Source organism: Balaenoptera musculus, chromosome 17 (assembly GCF_009873245.2).
Source record: "Balaenoptera musculus isolate JJ_BM4_2016_0621 chromosome 17, mBalMus1.pri.v3, whole genome shotgun sequence".
NCBI lineage: Eukaryota > Metazoa > Chordata > Mammalia > Artiodactyla > Balaenopteridae > Balaenoptera > Balaenoptera musculus.
In genome coordinates, this window is record NC_045801.1 from 25,984,945 (window position 1) to 26,009,623 (window position 24,679).

A 24,679-nucleotide genomic window follows, 5' to 3' on the forward strand; every position below is an offset into this window, starting at 1 on the left:
AAACAAGGAAGGAATGAAAATATATCACAGTCCTCTGTACAAATTGCCATCTGATGTTTGAATTGGTGTGAGTAACTGAGGGTGACAGTGTGTGTTTTGCAGAATGAGACAAACAAGAGAAATAGATTTTACCTTATTTGCCCATGAAGTAGCTAAACACGTAGAACAAAAACTTTATGGGTGAAGAAAAGATTTAAATTTGTTATTAAAATAATGTGCAAAACCTGGGAATTAAATCAGAGTAAGTTTAAGGTAAGCAAGTTCTCTCTATACAGAACTAGTGAAATTTAAAAGCCTATGTTCCAGTAAGTTATTTAATACAACTACTGAATTTCTGTCGTAATAATTCATCATAAAATATTATATTTGTATTATTATTATCCTGTTAATTAAAGCGTCTCTATTTAAACTAAAAAGAAAACAGCTGAATTAATTATTGACAATTGGTTAATTGAACTACCATGTGACTTCTAAAATTCATTCTAAATTTAACAGTCTATGATTCTCAAGATTATTTTGAAGAAAATAAAAGGAAGGCAAACCTCAAGCATTTGGGAAGATCTGGGTTGTGGTCAGGAAACCAAAGACAATTTAATTGATTACAGCTAATATGGGTCCATTTCTTTTGGATAAAAATGTGATCTTTTTAAATATGTTATCACCACATAAACGTATACCAATATGATTTGGCACTCGTTGATTATTTCATCCACTGCATCTTTATCATCTCATACGTAATACTTTCATTAAACTTTGTGTGAAACTTTCCAAAAAAATCAATCTCACTCTCCCTTTCTCCCCTCCCTGCTCTATGTCTCTCCTATAGGGATGGACCAGACCAAAACTCACCTCAGATCGGGCAGTTCAGTGGCAATACTGCTTTGGAATCAGTCTATAGCACTTCAAATCAGATTCTAATCAAATTCCACAGTGATTTCACAACAAGTGGCTTTTTTGTGCTCAGTTATCACGGTTGGTATCATCTAGGCATTTCTATTTCGTCTGGCACTGTTTGAAATTGTCCTTGAAAAACTGAGTGTAATATATATATTCAACGAATGATTGAAAAGGTATTAAAATTTGACACTTTTTTTATCATTTCAAATACATTTACTTGCAAAGAACAGCCTCTTCTAAGCATTTAGGGACATTAAAATGTGAGCAATTGGAGATAGGAAATAAATCAGTCAGTAATTACCGCAGTAGAAAATAATCATTTTTGCATGGAAACACATAAAAGAGAACCAGCTGTTCATATTTTATTGCATGTAATTTTGAAACATCAATAGATTTTTTTCAATACAAAATGTTTAATCTATTTAACCTACTTTCTTTCTAAAATTAGAATCCAATAACTTTATGCTTTGGATCACATTACTCATTCATTTATACTCTGTTTCATAACTATATCTATTCTAGAATCTTACAGTTTTAAGCGACTATTTCAGATCATTAAGTTCATAGCTTTTACTCCCGTGAAATAATTTATGAAGAGTTTCAATTTCAATTCTTTGTATATAATTATTCTGGGTTCTCTCTTCATAACATTAACTTTTTGAAGAACAGTCAGATGGTTTCAGAGGATTTTTAAAATTTCCTGTTATGTTAAATTGTATTTCGTTATAAATAAGAAAATGTTTATTTCTAGTGATTATATCCTTTCATCTGCTATGACTGTAGTTTCATAAGTACATTCTGTTTCATATGACTTTGTGAGACCAATTCCATGAGCATCACAGGATCAGTAAGCTACTAAATTAAATTTGCAAAACTTATATTAAAATTTCCAAGGTGAACGTGTACCTTGTCCATTACATTAACATACAATTTAATGTTTTCTTCTTTTTTTAACACAAAGTAAGAAAATCTTTGATACTCAAAGCTTATATTACATGAAAAATATGGTAAGTCAAATATGGTTATACACAAAGACACTTAAAGCACATTGGGTCTAGAAATACTCAGAGAACAGACCAGAAAATATTTGATTTGCTTAATCTCAGCACTTATCAATCAGTAGATGATGCCCAATTTGTGCTTCTGTAGTGGCCAGAGCTGCATGTATACTCCGGCATAGCCAATGAGAAAGCAGGGAGTTCAGTTAGATAACTTTGATTCAGCCTGTTTATTTTTTTTAATAACTCATTTGCCTTTTTTAATGAATTGGTCATTGGTACTGGCAGTATGTATATACAGTCTAAAGCTGCAACAATAGCTTTATTACTTTGAAAGGGAATCATAGCTCAAGAACTACTAAACTAAATGATTTTAAGTTCAAAAGATGAATTCGTTGCTGAACTGTATTTTGTACATTTTCTCTCTTCACAGATCCCCACATAAATTTTTATTATTTTGTATCTTGCCTGAACAAGTGATAAAGAAGGGACTGTTCACTGATGGACTGTAAATATCCATAAAATAATCTTATAGGGAGTGGAAAATTCTTATAAAACTTAGGAAACATTTCAAAGGGGAAATATTGTCAGAGAAAAGGATGTCAGTATCTGTGTGTGTGTGTGTGTTTGTGTGTGTGTGTGAAAATGTGAAATCCTTACATAGAAAATACAAGGATGACAGAATGTAGGTAAACACATACAAAATATGAATGTAGATTTACATAGACACTTATGTGAATGTATATACATATATTCTTATTCCAAATTATGTTTCACCTGATTTTTGTAACTAGGTTCTGAATCATATATATTAAAAATAGAATTAGTTTAAGAATAAGGAAGATCAAATATTTGTTTAGGGCTTTGTTTTTCAGCTAACTTTGGACAAGTTACCCTTTGGTTTCCACTTTCTTCAGCTATAAGACCACATGGTATAATTGCTGAGAAGATTAATGAGATACAGTATATATAGAAATTACTCCAATTACTGGCATGTATTAGGTTGAACCATATGAAATTGGTCAGAAATGCTGAATATTGACAGTTTTGTATAGCTCAACCCATGTAAGTGCTGTCATTATCACTATCATCAACATTGCGTTACAGAGATGAAATGATTAGAGACAATGAGTAATATACAGTTAGCTTAGTTCCTAGGACAGTGTATGTTCAGTAAATATTCCTTTCCTTACAATATCTTACCTCACATATAAGTTTTTCTAATAGAGTATTTATATTTATTTATACTTATATTTTAAATTTTATAATAAGGCACAATTGCCAGAGCTTAGAGAAGCCTAACATTTGAATCAACATCTCTGGCAATTTTACCCAAACCTTAAAATAACCTTGAAATTTGGAGAGGTAGCCAGGGGTCATGTTAAAAATTAACAGATGCCTTATAGTCTACTAGCCCTAGTAGTATAATTTTCCTAAGCATGCTTTCATCCTGACTCACCTTTTGAAGAATGCATGCTGCCTTCATTAAATCAAATTTAAAGCTACCCTATCATCTGGTTCATTGATTCTTATTCCCCAGTGCCTACTCTGACTCCCATTAGATTCTTGCTCTCACTGCCCCCTGAACTTCCATTCTTAAATGGTTTCTTACTCATCTTCAGTTCTTTAACTCTACCTATCTTAAGTCCCATTTCTCCTTTTCTTGATAATTCAAACTCATAAGGATCACTACCATCTTTTCTATGATTGCACTTACTCTTTTCACCAAACTTTTCAGAACTTACAGTATGCTGTATTGTTTTATATGCCTTGTGAGTTTAATAATAGTGAGTGCTTTTATGAGGACACAGATCACACTTATGCTTCTTAATCCTTTCATAGTTTTATTATTGACTAAGTAATTATATTTTAGTCTTACGGTCATGTGTGTTCGATTCTTTTAAAATGTTGTCTAATTGAGTTTATTTGAGCTGTCTTAGTGACAACTTTTAAAAAGGTTATTTTACAATTATGTACATGTGTGCTCATCCCTCCTCACAAAAACAAAAAAAAAGATGGCTGTTTTCAAATCGGTATTAATATAATTAGTACAATTTAATATAACCAAAAATATAATATTCATATCCATGACTCGTATTCAGTAGCTATAGCTTAGTGCCAAAATGAGCTCTCATAATGGTAAAAAAAAAAAAAAAAAAAAAAAAACTGGTCAAGTCATTTGGTACTTTTTCATAAGTTAACCAGGGAGATAATTCACTATTTAACACTTAGTTGAAGCTGATTTAATATACCTAAGCTTAGAATGGTTTACTCCCCCACTCAGTTTTCTTTATATTCTCTTAGTGATTTAATAGCTCCTTCTGTTATGCCCAAACCTATAAGTCAGAAGTGGTTTTCTTAGGACTTGTGTACTTATTTTATAAATTTAACAGATCAGTATTTTCATATATTTTCTTAAGGTCACATTGATTATTTAGGTTTTATTTCTTAATATATTTTTAATATGTCTGAAAGGAGAAAAAAATGTGTTTTTATGAGATCTAGTCAGATATCTGTCTTTTATAAAACTTCACCTTCGTAAAACCTTTCATGATCAAAAATAACATTCATAAAAAGCTTTGGAAAATGGAAGTTCTATGCAGTGAAGAAATAGGGCAGGCATAAATGTTGAGGCACTTTATCTCAGATACCATATTTCTTCTTCATCTGAGGAAATCTGCTAGTCTCTCTCTGTATTACTATAACCATAATTCCCTAAAGAAAGAGCTGAATTTTCTTGATATCTGCCATAGAGTCAAGATGAGTTTGTCTTATAATAAATAATAACAGTATTCAGTCCTAATCAATGACTTCCTGAAAGTAAATTACACAAAACCTGTTTCAACTGCATGTTTTTGCAGACAGTAACTTTGTATAGTCACTCTAATAGCGATAGCTACCATTTACTGAATACTTAATAGGCCAGGCACTATGCTAGATGCTTTCCATGCTAATTTTTGTAATAACTCTGCAATATAAGTATTATTATCCCCATTTTAATAATTAAAGAACCAAAAGACAGAAATTTGTAACGTATATAAAGCCAGATAACTAATAAATAGAAAGGCTGCCGGGAATTCAAAATAGGTCTGTCTGACTTAAGGACTGACCTCTTTTTAAATAATGACAACAATAACAGCAATCATAATAATAGCTAAACTATACTGAGTTCTTACTAAGTGCCAGGTAGTGTCCTAAGCTGGTATTATCTCATGCATAGATTATATTTAATGGTATGTAAACATAATTTTTCTTTAAAAATTAGCAATGATTTTCATTTTTATCAAGATAAGTCATCTCACTTTCTAGAAAATACCTCTCCTAATTACAACTTGGAACTTTGAACTTCTTAGTGCTTCTCTTCCCCAGGACCTACAGGCTAACAACAATATGTTGGTAGGTTTATCACAACTTAGTGTGTTCCTCTTTGTAGTTTCCAAAATGTTTTATGGTCCCTGTGTGACGAGAAAATAAGATAAATTTTATTAGGAATCTGATTTATGCCAACCACTGTAGTATAGCCAGAATATATATTTATTAATTTAAAACAAAAGGTATCATTTTAATGCTTAAATCTATTATCCAGGGTACCTCTTTTTCTAATATCAGATATTAGGGAACCTCAATTATTACAGAAGATTTTCGTAGGATAATACAATTTAATAATATATATTATCCATTGTTTTCTGTTATTGGCACAGTTTCTGTGAATGAGTGGGTTGATTGTATATTGAATTTCAGATTATTTTTAAGAAATGTATTTAAAAAGCCTGTAACACCTTTTAGGTCATCTTTTAAGGTTATATTACCTTTACAATGAATGCTGTATTTGGGGACAAGTATATTTAACTCCACAAAGTCTCATCCTAAAAGAGACTACTGTAGATATAAGGACACATTTTATATAAAACATAAATCACCATTGCTTTGAACTGTGTGACCCCATTGCCTTACACAACATAAAGATCTGACCTCCTTTCATATTTCAGTAGATAGAGCATTGAGCTCATGAAATGTTTCATTGTTTGATTTCCAGAGAGCATAGGGGGTATGAACATCATACAATTATATATATATATATATATATATATACAGCTAAAAAACCAAACTGGTAAAACTATAATGATGAAAAGATATTGCCATTTACTATTATTTAAATGACTACTTAGTGATTACTTAAATGACAAAAAGTCATGTCAAAATTGCTTACCATATTTTGGTATTTTGCTGTGTGTGATAAGATGGCATTTATATTCTACAGTATCTCAGTCCCCTCCAGCCAAAGTCCATCAGGAACACCTCTGTAGTTAAACAAAGTTGAGTTTATAGGCTCACTGTAATGTGTGGGACAACATACCATGAGAAACCCCGTGGAGTCTCAGTGAGAGGGTGTTAGGAGGGGCTTGTTGTAGGATTTGGGCTGTGTAAGATGGTTCTGGAAGGTTCAAGGAAGCATGTTTTTCCTCTGGGTTGGGTGCTGTTAGAAAATTGGAGCAGTTCTATAATTGGGTATCTTAATGTTTTTCTAGAAGGTGGAAGGTATGGAACACACCTAAAACTATGGTTGGCGTGGGGTAGCAGCATTCTCTCATACTAGCTGAGATGGAGGATCTTGGTCATATTGGTGGTTTGGATAGTGTTTTCATTTTGTTTTATGGGTTTTGTTTTGTTTTTTCTGTGCTCAGACATGATTAGGGAAAGGTCTTATTGTTGTCTTGTTCCAACAAGGTCAAAGAGCTATCATGTCTGTTAGTTGTTAGTTAAATTGATTACAGTCAACAGTAGAAAATCATGGCCTATCAGTTAGAGCCAGGCCGGCTCCAAGCCAACAGCATACAGGGGTTGTGCTTTGTTTTGTTTTCTTTTGCTTTTTTTTTCTTTAGTCTTTTCTTTTCAATATGCAGAATAAAGTGATGGTTAAAGAGCTAAAACGTGTTCCTTCATAGCCAAAACAAACCAAACTATGGTAGTAAACAGAGAAAGGAAAATAGAGACTGACAAAGAAAAAATTGTCACCTCTGATGTGCTCTGTTATCTACTAATGTGCTAGGCAACTCAACCATGTAGAGAAGAGACCTTTAGCACATTACTTTTCAGACTCTAATGGTCTCCGTACTAAGGTAGGATACTTTCCATTAGCTATTGGAATATGGGAAAGTCACTTCATGCAAAAGATATTTGAATTTTCTTATGGATAATTCAGGATATTTCCCAAAAGCGTGTTTACTATACTTCTGTTTTTCCATCTCTAGGAAAATACCTAGTAACTTCTTGTTGATCCATTTCTAATGATCCATTCCATTTCTCTGTCTCATCTCTAAATCTAGGGCTGAACATTTTCTCTTGATTTCAAAGATTCTCCCTTATATAGGCAGAGAAACAAATTGATTATAAAATATTAACAGATAAAAAGTGATATTTGTAAGTAATTTAAGCACCACTGAAACTTACCTGTATGGTTCATATCAATTCACTAGCAGACCTTCTCCAAAATGGAAAAAAAATTACTTATTATTTTTTCTTCTTAGTTAGAACTGAGATAGCATTTGTTTAAATACTCCTAACTCTACTTTCAAGTGGAGCTACTTAAAGTTATTTTACATAACTTTTGAAATAACATTACCAAAATTACATAACTGAGTATGTAATTATCAGTGCTTTTCCTCCTCCAAATCTTCCCCAAATCATGAAGTTATCACACTTGAACTAATCTGGGTCACCACTGAAGTGCAACAGTGGTTATAGAGAGCTTAGAATTTATAAGAGCACATAGAACATTTTTTTTTTCCTCTGTAAGAAATACTGCATCCTTATTTGGCAGAAAGGTTGTGCACTTGTGCTTTTATGGTTTAGAGAAGGAATGGCAATTTGCCAGTGTCCTGTTTTGTCTTTTTTTGAAGAAGCCTTTAATAGCTCAGTTGAACTGAAGTAGATAAATGCAGCATTCTTTTCTGGAATTGGGTTGGTTATTTCATTACAAAGAAAATAGGAAATGAAAAATAACCAAATATATTGCCAGAATTAAACTCTAAAGTGATTTTAAGAAGCAAATTTCTTGGAGCAGGAACCAGACATCTGTACACATTTGAATGAAAACAGAGCACTGTTCAAACAATGGTCATCCTCAAAAGATACTGACATGCACTCTAACCCACAACTGCCTCTGTTTCATCCCCATTTGCAATTTGAGAGTTAGAGTCTTCTTAGGGAAGACTATTTGTTTAGAGACTCTTTCCCTCCTGAAAAAACCTATATTTTGTGTGTTACTTAGCAAATATGTGTTGGATTATAAGTAAAGTGAAAGGAGCTAATTACTCAATTGTGAAAAAGGCACATGAAGAGTCTCCTCCCTTATGTTACTTAAAGCCTAGATGGAGTCACAAATAGTGAAAAAGTAAACTAATAAATGGAAAATAATAAATGTTGAAACAAGTCATGATATCCAGTTACGGGCAGAACTGAAACTTTTAAATTGTATCATCAAAATTTTAAATAGCATGAGTATGTATTTTAGTCCATGTTTTCCATGGATTGTTCTATTTAGAAACAGCTTCAAAGTGATGACCATTAATGAAAAAACTGTGTAACATAGATATTTACACATTTAAAATACACATTTGAGCTAAATCTGTGTTCTCTTTTAGATGAATCATTTTATTTGACATGCCATTCACCTTTAAGACACCACTGACTTATTTAATAACTATTCAAGGGCATCGTATCCTACATGTCATGATTGTATGTGCTACAAAACAGAGTTCTGTGATTAGAAAATAAGAGTAAAGGGTAAGAGGAGGTAGGCAGTGAAGAGCTCAGAAGATACATTTATCCTGGTGATGTAAAACTGGGAATTGAGACACAAAGTCAGACTTGAAGTCAAAAGGATCAGTGAAATCACTTAGGTGGAGACTGTAGAAAATTTGTTCGAAGGAAAGTTTATTCAGAATTCAAATCTATAAAATTGATGAAAATAGAATTGCTCTTATTGAGGTAGAGGAAGGAGGTAGGGACATTACACCTCCTCACACCCTCCATGACCCCAAGGTGATCCCTTGTCTCTAGGGACAGAGTTATAAAATGCTGATGGTACCAAAGAACGGAGAAGAAGAGAATTTAGCTCACATCACCCACGTGGTCTTGGGAAAATAACACAGTATCTCTGAGCATCATCTTCCTCATAATAATAATTTCCAACCTCTAGTCTTTTAAACTCTCCAGCTGAGTTATCTAGGTCATTCTAAGCAGGTTCTACAGATGACAGGAGTCATGAATTCCTCATTGATAAAAATGTGCTTCTTCTTTAAAATAAAATACTTTTTGATTAGCATGAAGATTAAAAACAAGTTTACAGGCAAACAAAGATCAGATAAAATGCTCTCCTCTAAAGCAATTATACTCCAATAAAAAAATAAATAAATAAAGCATAATCTCATAAGGATTTCTCCCTGTAGGGCTCTCTGTATCTTCCTCTCCCCCTTCCCTTACCTCTCTGGCATTTCTCACAACTACCTTTTACCTTGATAATTGTAATTTTTGCTCATGTTTCCTCCTCTATCTGAATGCTCTTCTGCCCATGATTACCCTTCAGCACTGGAAAAAATCTTACTCATCCTTTAAAATTTATCTCATTCATTTCTTTTAATCAGAATTTTCCTTAACTAGTCTAGTTGATATTCCTCAGTACTCTCATAATACTCTCACAATAGGGCCCATACTGAAGATATGGGCTTTGAAGTTAAAGGACATAGGCTGGACTTCTGGATAAACCCTGTACTAGTTGTGTGATCTCGGGCAAGTTACTATGCCTTTAAACCTCCTTCATTTTATCTCCGAACTGAGGTACATAAAGAAATTAACTCCTAAGTTTAAGTAATGAAATTATGCATATAAAACACATTTTTCTTCAAATGTTATAACAGCGTAAAATGTTTCTTAATAATAGTATATTACATCTTTTGAAGACAACTAGTGAAAACAAGGCTTTAATCAAGCAAACAATTGTGATACAGATATCATATAGGGCCAGTAGTCATGATACTTAGATTCATAGAGACCTTTTTTCAGTGGCCTTTACCTTATGCGAAATAAGAATCTACCTAATCTAATGGGATGACCAGTTTAGAAACATAAAATTTAATAAATGGATACTTTGTAAACACACTAATCTAGCATGGTGAAAGAAGGCTCTGGAGCCAGACTGTCTATGTTCAAATCCCAGCTCTGCCATATTATAGCTGTATGAGTTGGACAAATTCTTTAATTCTTTTAACAGTTTTTCTTTTATATAATGGGAATAATTATAGAACTCATTACATAAATTAAGTAATAAAATAAATAAAATTTTTGTGAGGACTAATAGAGTTAATATAAGTGAAATGTTCATAATATTGCTTGGAATAGAGTAAGCCTTGAGTATTGTTCGCAATTATGACTGAATGCTAGGCACTTTGCTAGATGCAGGGGATTCTGTGATAAACCTTGGGAAGCTAGGCATTGAGCACATAAACAAACATGAGTGTATAATTCCAAATTGTGATTATGCCAAGATAGAAGCACATAATCAGAAGGACTAGAATGAGGGTGAGAAATAAGGAGTTAAAAGGTAAGCATTCTTACCATGGGAAAATATTTAAGGAATGATTAATTTTCCCTCAATGTTGTAGCATTTTTTTAAATAAAGAAATAGTTGAAACTTGATAAATTCTACCATATATTTTTATTCTTATAAATAAACCTTATGTAATTTTCTTTTTTCACATATGTGAATATGTATAGCTGCTCAGAGAAAGAATAAACATTGTCTATTTTTATAGCCTATCAACTAAGAGTGTGTCAGCCTCCACCATCCGTACCCAATGCTGAGATTTTGACAGAAGATGATGAATTTGAAATAGGTAAAGTCTGCTAAATTACTTTCAAAGAAAACATACTGTTAGCAGAGGTATTTACTTTAAAAGAAATAAGAATAAAGAATAGTAGCAGCCTGTCTTAGACTGTCTTTCCCTGGATCGATGGGGATTGTTTAGAATTCTTAAGAATGGATAACAGTGAAAAGAGGAAAGGGAGTATTAGGCAAGAAGAAAGAATTCCGTATTTCCAGGATGTACAGTTAGAAAACAGTGCAGGAATTTGAGCCGTATAACTATTCTGGTAGTTCCTTCCAAAGTATTATTTTGCTACCTTCCAACACTGTAGTCTTAACTACTCTTCTTTGAATTCAGGCATAAACCTGATGTGTATAATGAAGGATATGTAGGGTGTATTAGAAGACATGTTTTATTTCCATGTCCTTGAAAACAATTGGTTGGTTATGCTCAATTTGATCGTAAATAAAGTCCTTTTAAAACTTGGTTGGAAATTTAACTGCAATAATATCTAATAGTTTGAAAAATTATGTAAGAAAAGAAGACATCCTAATGTTATCATAATAAATTTTTATCATTATTATCCTAGTAATATTAATATTGGTTGAGAAATGTAAGAAAACATCAATGACCAATGTAAATCTAATCTTAATAGCAATAACTAGGAATCTCCTTTTAACTGCTTGATATATTTTTAATGAATACCTTACCCATACCAACAGGATTATTTCTTTACTCCTATTGCTTATATCTAACCAGATTGCCCCAGTACAGTCTTACTGGTAGTTTATTCTTGGCTTCAGTTCTGATTGGTCAGTGCTTATGACATACTAGTAGTTCAATATTTTGAATGTCATCACTGCTTATAACTAATAGAATTTTTATATTGATTGAAAATGACTGAAAGAAAAAATATTCTAATTTTATATTGAAACATCTGTTTATTTTAACCATTACCTTGTTGCTTATCAGAAGCCCCTTCTGCATTTTTTTTTAATAGGTGATATTATTAGGTATCAGTGTCTTCCAGGATTTACTTTGGTTGGTAATGCAATCCTGACATGCAGATTAGGAGAACGACTCCAAATGGATGGAGCGCCTCCAGTTTGTCAAGGTACCAATTCTTATGCTTATTTATTTCTAAATATCTGTTTTATGTTTAATTCAGTACTAGCAAAATAGAGAAAAATCTATTTTATATAATTATTATATATTTAACTGACAATAATGTTAAATATTATACAACTCATAAGTGGTATTTTTCATTCCATTATTTCTCAGATTTAAGTAAACATTTTTAATTCATCCAAGGCTTAATTTTTCTAGTTTATCCCAAACTCAATTCAATCTATTTAAATTATTTTTGCTGTGAGGAGTGGAAATGGAGGTAGAAAGCAAGAAAAATCACTTTTTTTTTTTTTATCTTAGCACATTTATCTCATTTCACTAGCAATATGTATTGGATTTTGTCAAATGCTTTTTTTAATTTAAAAAAAAATTGTTTATTTTTGGGTGTGTTGGGTCTTCGTTGCTATGCATGGGCTTTCTCTAGTTGTGGCGAGCTGGGGCTACTCTTTCTTGTGGTGTGCGGGCTTCTCATTGCAGTGGCTTCTTTTGTTGCGGAGCATGGGCTCTAGGTGCGCGGGCTTCAGTAGTTGTGGCTCGCGGGCTTTAGAGCGCAAGCTCAGTAGTTGTGGCGCACTGGCTTAGTTGCTCCGTGGCATGCGGGGTCTTCCCGGGCCAGGGCTTGAACCCACGTCCCCTGCATTGGCAGGTGGGTTCTTAACCACTGCACCACGAGGGAAGCCAAAAAAAAAAAATCACTTTAAATAAAGGTTCCAATGTTGACTGCAAGTAGTTTCTATTCTGACCACTAGAATCATTAAACTTTTTTGAGCACCTGTTAAGAATGAGGATCTGAGGGAAAAAACAAACAAACAGAAAGTGGTAAATGGTCCCTGCTGTGAAAGCAACATGGTGTAAGGGATATGACAGCCATACAGCTTGTAGCAATACAGTACTAAGGAAACAGGCCAGGGGGCTATAGAGTCACATAATTTTAAACTATTTATAGGACAGGGAAAGCTTGATGGAGGCATTGCTCCCTGAGTCATAGGTTCCAAATGAAAAGTGATACTTACTTTGGTAGAACTAAGATAGGGAAAGTGTGGTCCAAGTGACAGAGGTATATGCAAAGACACAGAAATGAAAGACAATGAGGTACAGACTTCAAGGCATGCACTATGTTATAAGGGCAAGACCATGATGGATCTTGAATGATGTACTGGGATTCTGATGTTCAGGAATCATGTGTTATTAACTTGTATAGCTCCTAGGGCCCGTAACAGTGCCTAACACATAGTAACTAATTATAAATATTGGTTAATTTGAATAAAATTGAATTGAACTTGATTATACATCTCCAGATTTTCTTGGATTACTTCCTTCACTGGGGTTTATTCTTGAGAAATAGAAATCTGTTTTATGTAGTATCTTAACTGTTACAATGAGCCTAAAACAAAAATTCTGTTTATTATTACAAGCATGCTGTAAGTAGGAATAAACGTTTGATTTTTCTACCTCACTGGAATCCTTACAAGAAGATAGAAGGATTTTCATAAGGGGCTTTTTACAGTATCAAAAAGAAAGACATGTTTGGAGGTATAACCAGCAACAATATAAGAATTTTCCTTGCTCTTAGTCAATGATTTTTATAGGCCATCTTAAAGTTGGTTGTTTATTCTGAAGTCTACCACCTTTACTCCTGAATGAACAAGCAATTACATACCAGGATTTCTTCCTTGACCCAATGTATAAACTACATTGTGAGCTCTTGGAGAGCAACACTTCTTTTTTATATATCTGGATCCCAATTCAATATTATATTTAATTTAAAACACGAAACAGTTTTGTTATTTGAGTCCCTCATCTCTCAGATTTTCAATATCTTATTTCTAAAATCAGAATTTCCTATAGATTAGTAAATGTGTTTCTTCCTATTCTATCTGCTCTGGAGAATACAAAAAAGGATGATCAATCTTTGTCTCATGATAACAATATGGGTACTAGCTAAAAGTTAATTATCCCTCAGAATGAGTTTATGCAGCGTTACTATATTAATTAATTGACCAGGCACTTAAGCTAAAAAGCTGAGTTAAAATTTTGTTTAATTGAGTTAATTCATAATCCCACTAAAAGATTATCATTCATTTGGAATCTGTTGTAACTAATCTATACTGTTTTTTGTCTATTTTAAATTATTTGATTTTTTCACTTTTCCTAAAAGAGGCTATATCATTTTTGTTATTCCTCCCTGGATCCTCTTTAGTTCTTTATATCACACTTAAAACATGGAAAGCAAGTCTAAATATGGTGCTCTTCAAAGGGTTTGATGTAAATGAAATATAATAGGTGACTACAGATAGTTAAAAACATGGGGTCTGTCTAGCTGAATGTGTGAGACTTTCTGTACTTTAAACTTTCTGAGCATTAGTTTCCTCATATGCATAATGGGGATAAAAATTGTAGACATTTCTTAAAGTTGCTGTGACAAGTAAGTGATATAATGAACAAAAGGTGCTTAACAGTATCTAATGTATACATATTTACTCTTGATGATTGTCTTACTCTTGCCGTATGTTGGTTAGTGTGAGAATAGGTTAATTTGTGTATTTACAGTAAATTACATTGAATCATACCAGTTTTTCAAAAGTAATATGGAATATTTGTTCAATTGAAAACATTGGGACCATTAAGATACAGCACTTGCTTTTCAATAACAATAGCCTAAGAAGAAAGTCAAAAAAGCGATGAAATGATAGCCATAAAATTGCTAACTGCAATAACAGAAGCATACATTACAGAGGTACCAAGAAGAAAATCAACAGTTCTTGGGTTGATGGAGGAGAGGTTCAGGAAGTGTTTGTTTCACAGAGGATGAGGCTTGATCTGGGTTTTGAGATGTGCTAACATTTCAAATGCATCAGACAAGAGTAAGACTTTGAAACAGAAGCACTAATGGATAGGCTGAGTTCAAAAATATTATAGGTCATCCAGTATGTTTGGAGCATTCTATTTCAGAGGAAGAGCAGCAGAAAACAAAGCTGGAGAGGTAGGCAGAGACTGAAGTTGAAGGGCTTTGAAGGTGCTGAGTGGTTTTTAGTAAGGGAATAACATGTTCAGTAACCCAGTTACTCACTTAGTTAAATATTTCAGAAGTATTAAACAGCGGGGCACACACAACATAAACCCTTTCTTAAAACTTACTTCAGTTTGTCATATGGTTATATATCTTTTATTTCAATATGCCATAGCTATATATTCCCTAATGTTCTTCATCTTTGACTCAAGTTTTCCATTCCATTTCTAACCTTCAAGTTTCTTTGTTTGTTTGTTTACTTATTTTACATATTTTTCATTTTGTGAAAAGCAAACATCAGGTTTCTCTTTTTAGACTGAGAAGGACTTAATACTATTTGCTGAATTATTTTTTTTTAAATCTTGAAATCACATCCAAGAAGCAAACATCTCAGATTCAAATAAGAGAAATAGAAGTTAAAAAAAAAAGAAAGAAAACAACTCTTAGCTTAGCTATACTGTATTCTATAGTAAAAATTCAAATATCTGTATATGAAGTTATGGCAGTTATTTTCAAGTTATTTCAAGTTATTAACTTGATTAAAGAACAATCATATGTTGCCATAATTCACTATTTTACTTAACTCTTTTCCATCCCTATACTACTTAAAGACTTCATAATTCAAAATATTTCATGTCCTTCCACCCTGGAAATGACAAATATATAAATCCTCCATCTATTCATCTGTATTTTAGCAACAATATTTGGTATTTTGAAGCCTAGTTTATTTGAACAAACATTGAGAAACAAGGATTCTATTTAAGATAGTGATCTAATTATTTTGAGATACAGCACTCTAAATCCAAGGTGGAAGTTGATGTATAGTGATTGGATTTGGAAATGGCATGAGATGTATTTCCAATTCACCAAATCCTCAAAAGTTATCTAGTCTACCCTTCACTCCAGTTGCTTGAATGTACGCAGTAATAACACTCAAAAATTGGTCCAAGCTACATTTAAAAACTATTTATCAATGATGTACATAGGACATTTTACTGTAGTGGCTACAGTGGCTTCCAAGTAAAAAGTTCTATATCATATTGAACTAAATCCTGTTTGGTGTATATTGGTTTACTTCTATACTGTGTGGGCTATATTGAGCAATTCCAATACTCTTACCACACCATAAAAGCTCAAAGTCTTAAGGAAAAAAAAGGGCTGAAATGGCATCATTTGAGTGATAAGGATTTGATCATCTTGGTCACATTCTCATTCCAAATGCAAATTTAAGTATATGTTTGTATTATTTGGTCCAATGCATAATGCTATTGAGGCCAACAATTTAAGTATATTAGTTTACTATACCTTGGAGATACACACACGCACGCACACACACACATTCTCAAGATGTACAACAGAGGTACTGTTATGAAATGAAGAGCTTGTGCTTTGTCTTACACTTATGATCTGGAAATAGCAGGAAGAACTGAAAGGTAACTGGTGACCCAAAATTGTGTTAAATCCTTGTGGCTTAAGCATATTCCTGAGATTAGAAGTGACTTTGCCTGGAATGAATACTCTGAGACAGGGCAGTTTCTTGTCTGTCCTCACATACCTGAGTGAGTTAAAGTTTGAGGACAGAAGAAAAAGGAAGGAAGGAAAAGGACAGGGTAAAGACATAGGCAAGAGAGGCAGAGGGGAGAAGACGTAAGAAGATGAAGGAAAATAGGGAAAATAATAGAAAGAAATAGAAGGCAATAAATTCCTTATATTTTTATTATCTATATATTTATTGTCCAGAAAAATAATGTGTCTTCCATGTAATAATAAAAGGAAATTAATACCATAAAATTTTAGGTCAGTCCTCCATATTTTGAACTGCAAGCTTATTATACAAGTTGTCTTTTTATACACATAGCTCAAGATATTGTCTCCTTTATTGTTATTTAATATGAAAACATTTAAAAACTGGGTATTTAATGCAATTTTCACTTAAATACATTTCAATTAAAGTATTGAAATGCAACTTTAAAATGCAACTTTCAGTATTTAAAATGCAACTTTCACTTAGGTCTAAAACACTAGCATCATCTAATGGTATATATTTTTTGACAGTGCTCTGTCCTGCCAATGAATTACGCCTGGATTCTACGGGAGTCATATTGAGCCCTGGATATCCTGACAGTTACCCAAATCTTCAAATGTGTGCCTGGAGCATTTCTGTGGAAAAAGGATATAATATTAGCATGTTTGTAGAATTCTTCCAGACAGAAAAGGAATTTGATGTTCTTCAGGTGTATGATGGTAACCATGGGTTATATTTACTGGATATTCATAAATTCAATTCAACTGCTCTAATTATACATTCAGACCTTCAGTAAAAACACTGCTTATATGATTTTATTTTATCTTATGGGTATTTTTAGAAGTATCAACATCAAACTTACCTATATACCATATGAAAATTGTAGTTAGCTTGATTATTATGTTATAAATTGTAGCTGCTTTAGCTATGGAATTAAAATGTTTAAACAAATATTTTATGTTATGTTTTAAGTTATTATTGATGAAGTAAACTGGTTCTGGATCAATTTCACCATATTTAATACTATTCTAAACATATAAAATACTAAAGATGAATTATTCAGTTACACCTAAATTATATTATTTTCTTTCTGAAGGACCAAATATTCAAAGTCCAGTGCTTGTTTCACTCAGTGGGGATTATTCATCTGCTTTTAATATAACAAGCAATGGTCATGAAGTATTTCTTCAATGGTCAGCAGATCATGGCAATAACAAAAAAGGCTTCCGGATAAGATATATAGGTATGTGGTATTTATAACTTCAGTACAGATCTCACCTGCATCCTCAGTATGGTTGTGATTAAAGAGCACAGACACATACACTATTTAATTAGGTATGAATTTAAATCATTTTTTTTCCATTGATGTTTCTTGAGCAATTTATGTAACCTCTCTATGCCTCAGTTTCCTCATTGTAATGATAATAATGCTATGTCTTTCATATAATTTTGAAATGATTTAAAGGACTTAAGGTATTTATGACTTATCTAAGTTAATTATAAATTAAACTCTGGGGCTTCCCTGGTGGTGTAATGGTTAAGAATCCACCTGCCAATGCAGGGGTCATGGGTTTGAGCCCTGGTCCGGGAAGATCCCACATGCCACGGAGCAACTAAGCCCGTGTGCCACAACTACTGAGCCCACGTGCTACAGTTACTGAAGCCCATGCAACTAGAGCCTGTGCTCCGCAACAAGAGAAGCCACTGCAATGAGAAGCCCATGCACAGCAACGAAGAGTAGCCCCCACTCGCTACAACTAGAGAAAGCCCGCGCGCAGCAACAAAGACCCAATGCAGCCAAAAATAAATAAATTAATTAATTATAAAAAAAAATTTCCAGCCAAAAAAAAAAAAATTAAACTCTGATATTTTAAGTGCTTTATTTCCCAGCAGAAATTTCCCTTGAACTCTCACAAAATGTTAATAGTGTTGCTGAGTTTTATCTGATCTACTTAATATATATAACTCCTTTAAATGAGAAGTTTAAACAAAAGATAAACATACAGTGGAAAAAATCTTTGTCTTCACTGTTGCCCACCTATTTATGATACTTGCTAAAATATATTAAATATTAAAAGAGAAAATGATGAACACATCACTTAGAAACATTTAGTTTTAAAAAAAATATTGTTTTGTCATCATTGCTTTTCATTGAGTAATATCTAGAAAGATGTAGGCTGAAAATCCTTCTTAATATCAAGATGAAATAGCTTTTCCTATATGCCTTCTTGTTTATAAGGTCTACTGATACTGAGCCAATAATTTTCTTGTTAAGTGTACATAGTTTTCCATTATGCAAAGATTATATCCCTTCTCTTTATTGCCATCCTAAATCATGTCAGATGCCATAGGTATGTGCTCAATAACAGAATACTTCAGAGCCAATCAACCATCTCTATCTGTACAGTATTCAGACCATGTCTCCCCAAGCTATGGGTCATTGCTAATCAATTCTACTGAAAATTACTTTCTTATATATTTTATAGATTATTCTGACACAACAATTGTAGACATGGACTTAAATAAATTTTGAATTCCAGTTGTAAAGATAAACTCTTGAATTTTACTCATTTATATAAATTTGCATATATGTATATAATGTACAAATACAATTTTTGTCTACTTTGATTTTAAAACTATAAGATGATAATTTGCCTTTATCAACAATTTGTCTTTTACATATTAGAAGTAACTTGTCACTGACATTATAACATGTTTACAAGTTTTATCCTATAATAGATATCTATTAAATTTGAAAAATGTTATTAGGCATGCGAAGGAGAAATGTTTAAAAATTTAAACATACGCCCAAGTCATTCTTGAGATTTTTCATATTTGAATGTATGTTTCTATCATATGAACTTTGTAAATGTCTTTTTATTAAAGTTGTGCCAGACTGTATTTAAAAAGTCAGAACATTAAATTATATTTTTAATAACCATAATAACTTAAAGGGAAATCATTCAAATCCAACAGTTATAAGCATTAGATTCACTATATTAAAGACTAATCCTTATTTATGTTGATATTCATGACAAAGTTAGATATAAATATAATGAAAACATCATTTTTAGCCCCAAGAACAGCTTGACATATTGAATATAAATTTTTCCTTTAGAAAATGACAGGTTATGACATATATATTCTAAGTCCAATCTATTTCTTACTATTTACCCCTAAAGTCTCACTTTTCTCAGATGAATACATTGAAGTTTCAAAGGGTTAAATGGATCCTGCCAGGCTGAACAGTCTCAAAAGTGCATATATATGAAAAAGCCATTTCACATTATCTTTTGACATTCTAGACTTCAGGAGATGAAAGAAGTTTTATTTTATTGGCATTTTTTATCACCATATATAAGCACTCTTGGCAGCATGGAAACTCTTTAATAAACTGGAAGAGAGGATTATGGAACGTGGAGGGACTATTTTAGACATCCACCAAAATGAAATGCATGAACTAACATGACATAGGTGTCTGCAGGTAATTTCAAAGTGACATGTAAACAACATGCTCTAAAATATTGCTACTAAACTGTGGCATTTAGGCCCTTCAGATGACAGGAAATACCAGTTCCAAAATTCAATAAACTATTTGTAAGGCTTTTGAACCTCCAGGGTATTAAGAAAGTATAATGTATTTCAATTAGGAGACATCTCCAGTGACAATAAGAATCAGAAGAAAGCCCAGAAATAGTTATGTCTCCTAAAAGTTATGTCACTAGATTGTCAAGTGGATGGAAAATAATATATGTCCATATGAAGTAAAACTCACATAGATGGCAATTGAATTGGCCAATTTTTATGAACTAGTATTTACTTTTAGGTTTTTATAACTCTAGATTGTAAAGAGTTTCTGATTCATTAATTTTATATGATTTTTATTTTTTTCTTTTAAAAAGCTTTCTACTGTAGTACACCAGAATCCCCACCTCATGGATACATTATCAGTCAGACAGGTGGACAGCTTAATAGTGTGGTCCGCTGGGCCTGTGATCGAGGATTCCGACTTGTTGGGAAAAGCAGTGCTGTGTGCAGAAAGTCTTCCTATGGGTATCATACATGGGATGCACCGGTCCCTGCTTGTCAAGGTGAAGTATATTAACCAGAAATGGCACATTAATAAAAGATTAACCCCGTTTAACTCTTATTTGGATTGCTGAAACTTCAAAAATTATAAATATGCAGAAGCATATTATAGATACCTCTAAGGAAAATAAGGCTTGAAAACACAGACTGATAAATTTGAGGAGCATGAGGCACATTGTCTTATAGTTCTTCATTTGTTGTTATGTGATTTATGCCTTTACTCTATCCACTTATATGCATTCTTTACTCATACATCTACCATTCCCATCACTTTGCTGTCAGAAAATGAATGACCCAGAGCTGGAGTGTGTGTTAGTGTGGAGTCTGCAGAGAGAAAAGAGAGGATAAGAGTAGGCAAGGTCACTGATGATGTTCACTCTCAAGTATGCAAAAATGTGCTCTCAGTGCAACAAATTTAAAAGAGGAAAATGTAGCCAATACCACATTATTTTTTCTTCACTGTTTAGGTAACTCAACAGAGATGTCTTTCATTTCCATTTTATTTTGTTAAAAAACAAGGCACTCTCTGAGCATTGTATCCTGCTATAGCAAAAAAATGACAAATCAACAATTGGCACATTTTAGAGCTTTGGACTAGGTCTTGTTTTTAAAGAGTAGTTGAGTCTCTTAGCTAGGTATAGTAATAAAGACAAGTTCAACATCAAGAAAATGTAATGTCATTGGACTTTGAAAATTTTCAAACATCACATTATTTTGTAATATGAAATTTAAATTTATATTTGATTTATTTTACCCAGGATGTGGAGACATATATAACAACTACGAACCCTCACATTAAAAATGCAGGATGCTTTCAGTTAATAAATAATGGATGTTACCTATAATCTACTTATTGGAGGCAATTTATATAAAGCAAATAAAATGTAAAAGAGATCAGTTAAAATTTAAACAGCAGCAAGTTATAATGAGCAGAGAATAGATATTACCAGATACCCAAAATGGTTTATTTTACCTGTTAAATTGCAATTTCTAATTCATGAAAATATAGCTTTCATAGGCATGTATAAATAAATGAGAAATGAAAGAACTGTTTCCTTATATTGTTGATTCAGAAACATTAATTACTTACTAGAATTCTGGGATGTATCATAAACTTAATGGGTTACCAACATTGAAGGTGCTGACTTCATGTAGATACATTTTAATAAACTAGCAAAACATCTGCTTTCCTTTGACCAATGAATAGCAGGAGTATTTATAAATTTTTAGTATTAAATGGTTTCCCAGAATTGGTTTGAGAAAGAATCATGATCTCATAATTTTAGAATCACAGGAATTTAAAATATATATAATAACTTCTAAATCATATGGATTTTAAATAAACATTTAAATGCTCTGAACTTTGAACAATTACATTTCAGTTATTAAGGATTGTTTATATATATAGATAATCTTTGAGAAACCTTTAGTGAAAATAATTAACTGTTGGTTAAAATAAAAAATTATCCTGAATTTTCTGAAGTTTTGAAATTGCTTTGTAGTGTCAGCACTATAATTTCATTGATTTTTTATATAATATGACATTTATATATGGAGCATTTTTTAATTGTTCTTGATTTGAAATTTTTCTATAATTACAAATAGGTTATTTTTTTAACATCTTTATTTGAGTATAATTGCTTTACAATGGTGTGTTAGTTTCTGCTTTATAACAAAGTGAATCAGCTATACATATACATATATCCCCATATCTCCTCCCTCTTGTGTCTCCCTTCCACCCTCCCTATCCCACCCCTCTAGGTGGACACAAAGCTACCAGCTGATCTCCCTGTGCCATGCAGCTGCTTCCCACTAGCTATCTATTTTACATTTGGTAGTGTATATATGTCCATGCCACTCTCTCACTTTGTCCCAGCTTACCCTTCCCCCTCCCCGTGTCCTCAAGTCCATTCTCTACATCTACATCTTTATTCCTGTCCTGACCCTAGGTTCTTCAGAACCTTTTTTTTTTTTAGATTCCATATATATGTGTTAGCATACAGTATTTGTTTTTCTCTTTCTGATTTACTTCACTCTGTATGACAGACTCTAGGTCCATCCACCTCACTACAAATAACTCAATTTCATTTCTCTTTATGGCTGAGTAATATTCCATTGTATATTAGTGCCACATCTTCTTTATCCGTTCATCTGTCGATGGACACTTAGGTTGCTTTCATGTCCTGGCTATTGTAAATAGTGCTGCAATGAACATTGTGGTACATGACTCTTTTTGAATTATGGTTTTCTCAGGGTATATGCTCAGTAGTGGGATTGCTCGGCCATATGGTAGTTCTATTTTTAGTTTTTTAAAGAACCTCGATACTGTTCTCCACAGTGGCTGCACCAGTTTACATTCCCACCAACAGTGCAAGAGGGTTCCCTTTTCTCCACACCCTCTCCAGCATTTATTGTTTGTAGATTTTTTGATGATGGCCATTCTGACTGGTGTGAGGTGATACCTCATTGTAGTTTTGATTTGCATTTCTCTAATGATTAGTGATGTTGAGTATACTTTCATGTGTTTGTTGGCAATCTGCATATCTTCTTTGGAGAAATGTCTATTTAGGTCTTCTGCCCATTTTTGGATTGGGTTGTTTGTTTGTTTGATATTGAGCTGCATGAGCTGCTTGTATAGTTTGGTAAGTCAAAATGTAGCTGAAAAATAAGATATTTTGCATAGTAAAGTGATAAAATATTTATAACTCAAAGAATCATTTCTAAAATTGATCCTTTATGTTCACTGAAACAATTTTAAAAGATTAATTATTTTATAAAATTGTTTGTTGTATGTGACCTGTGTTTGGACATAGCTAATTGAAATGAAAGGGTTAAATGTCATTGGGGAGAGCTATTCACACAATTTTTGTTTTGTTCCAAATTTGTTTTGCATGCTTCAGTTATTTTTATTCTTCTTGTCTCTTCAGTCTCCTTACACATCCTCACATATATTTACTTGAGCTATGGTTACACAATGTGAACACAATTAAAGATAGAACATTTAGTCTGTTATCTCTCTTTCGGTTTGAGAAGGTGTTTTATTTCTTTGTCTACACATCAACTAATCATTCATTGACTCCCTGCCCCATCACGAATTAAACCATTATCATCCCTCTACACAATCGAGTATTGTACAGGGTTATGCAGAAACAGTCACTTTGTATTCCCTGTTTCACTTTTTTTTTTTCAAGTTCTAACACATTTCTTTTATTGTCATCTTAGTTATTATAAAAAGGGAAATATCAGCCAACATTCACTACCAACATGAGATATACGTGAACATTTGAGATATACAGCTGGCAAATGAACACATTAAAAATGTTCAACATGATGAACCGTTAGGGAAATGCCATCAGACCATAGTAAGATAACTCTACACACTTTTAAAACGGGTTAATATTTAGTACCTTTAATATAACAGCCAAGTACAGGTATGGGGACATCTCTGTTTCACTTTTAATTTGTGCTTGTTTAAGAGCTCTGCAGAGAAGCTTCTGACAATCAGTCAGTGATGATGGTTCTTCTGTACTCTGTTTGTTTTCCTTTTTTTAGCTAAGAAGTTAAATTGTAAAGTATCTACAGGCACATTTATCCTATCATTTTAGTATGTTGTCGTTTTTTCAATTCTAAAATACAGTCATTATATACTAACTACATATATGGAACCTATACTATTTAAACTAAATTTCATTGTTACTTTGCTCTAAATTTAACCTATTCTACCCCAACAATGTACAGTTAATTTTTAAAAAATGAGTAAATACACAATCTTTGGTGGGGATTCAGTGGAGAAACAGTTTATTACAAATTGAAATTCCCAGCAGTCCTAAGTGGAAATACAAATATTGCTCTAACAGACATCAGGGAACCATTTACCTTTGCAACACTATTTTAGAAGTCTATAATTAGATAGCAGGGATAATAACATAATTATATGAGATTGCTTATATAATTTATTAAATCAACATTACTACTTTTCTGTTTATAATTTGCAGGTCATCAAATTACAAAAGATCAAGCTATTCACCAGTAGGGAGTCTGCTATTCCGCTTTGAGAATTTTATATGTGTTTTACTAAGATTTTTTTTACTTTGTAGTCAATTTGCATGAATTAATTAAAATTAAACACCTAAGAGGTAGATTTTTTAAGAGAAGTAGAAACAATTTT

The 24,679-nt window shown here is 32.5% G+C and overlaps 1 protein-coding gene across 3 annotated transcripts in view; it reads left to right on the plus strand.

The window, feature by feature from the left end:
- CSMD3 (CUB and Sushi multiple domains 3) overlaps positions 1-24,679 on the plus strand; it is a 1,196,954-nt gene that overhangs the window by 1,090,342 nt on the left and 81,933 nt on the right. For all 3 annotated transcript variants that reach the window (XM_036830958.1, XM_036830959.1, XM_036830960.1), the window contains 6 exons: positions 827-972; positions 10,709-10,789; positions 11,760-11,873; positions 16,953-17,141; positions 17,519-17,665; positions 20,325-20,513. In XM_036830958.1, the coding sequence (XP_036686853.1) occupies positions 827-972; positions 10,709-10,789; positions 11,760-11,873; positions 16,953-17,141; positions 17,519-17,665; positions 20,325-20,513 (866 nt within the window). The remainder of the gene's footprint in view (positions 1-826; positions 973-10,708; positions 10,790-11,759; positions 11,874-16,952; positions 17,142-17,518; positions 17,666-20,324; positions 20,514-24,679) is intronic.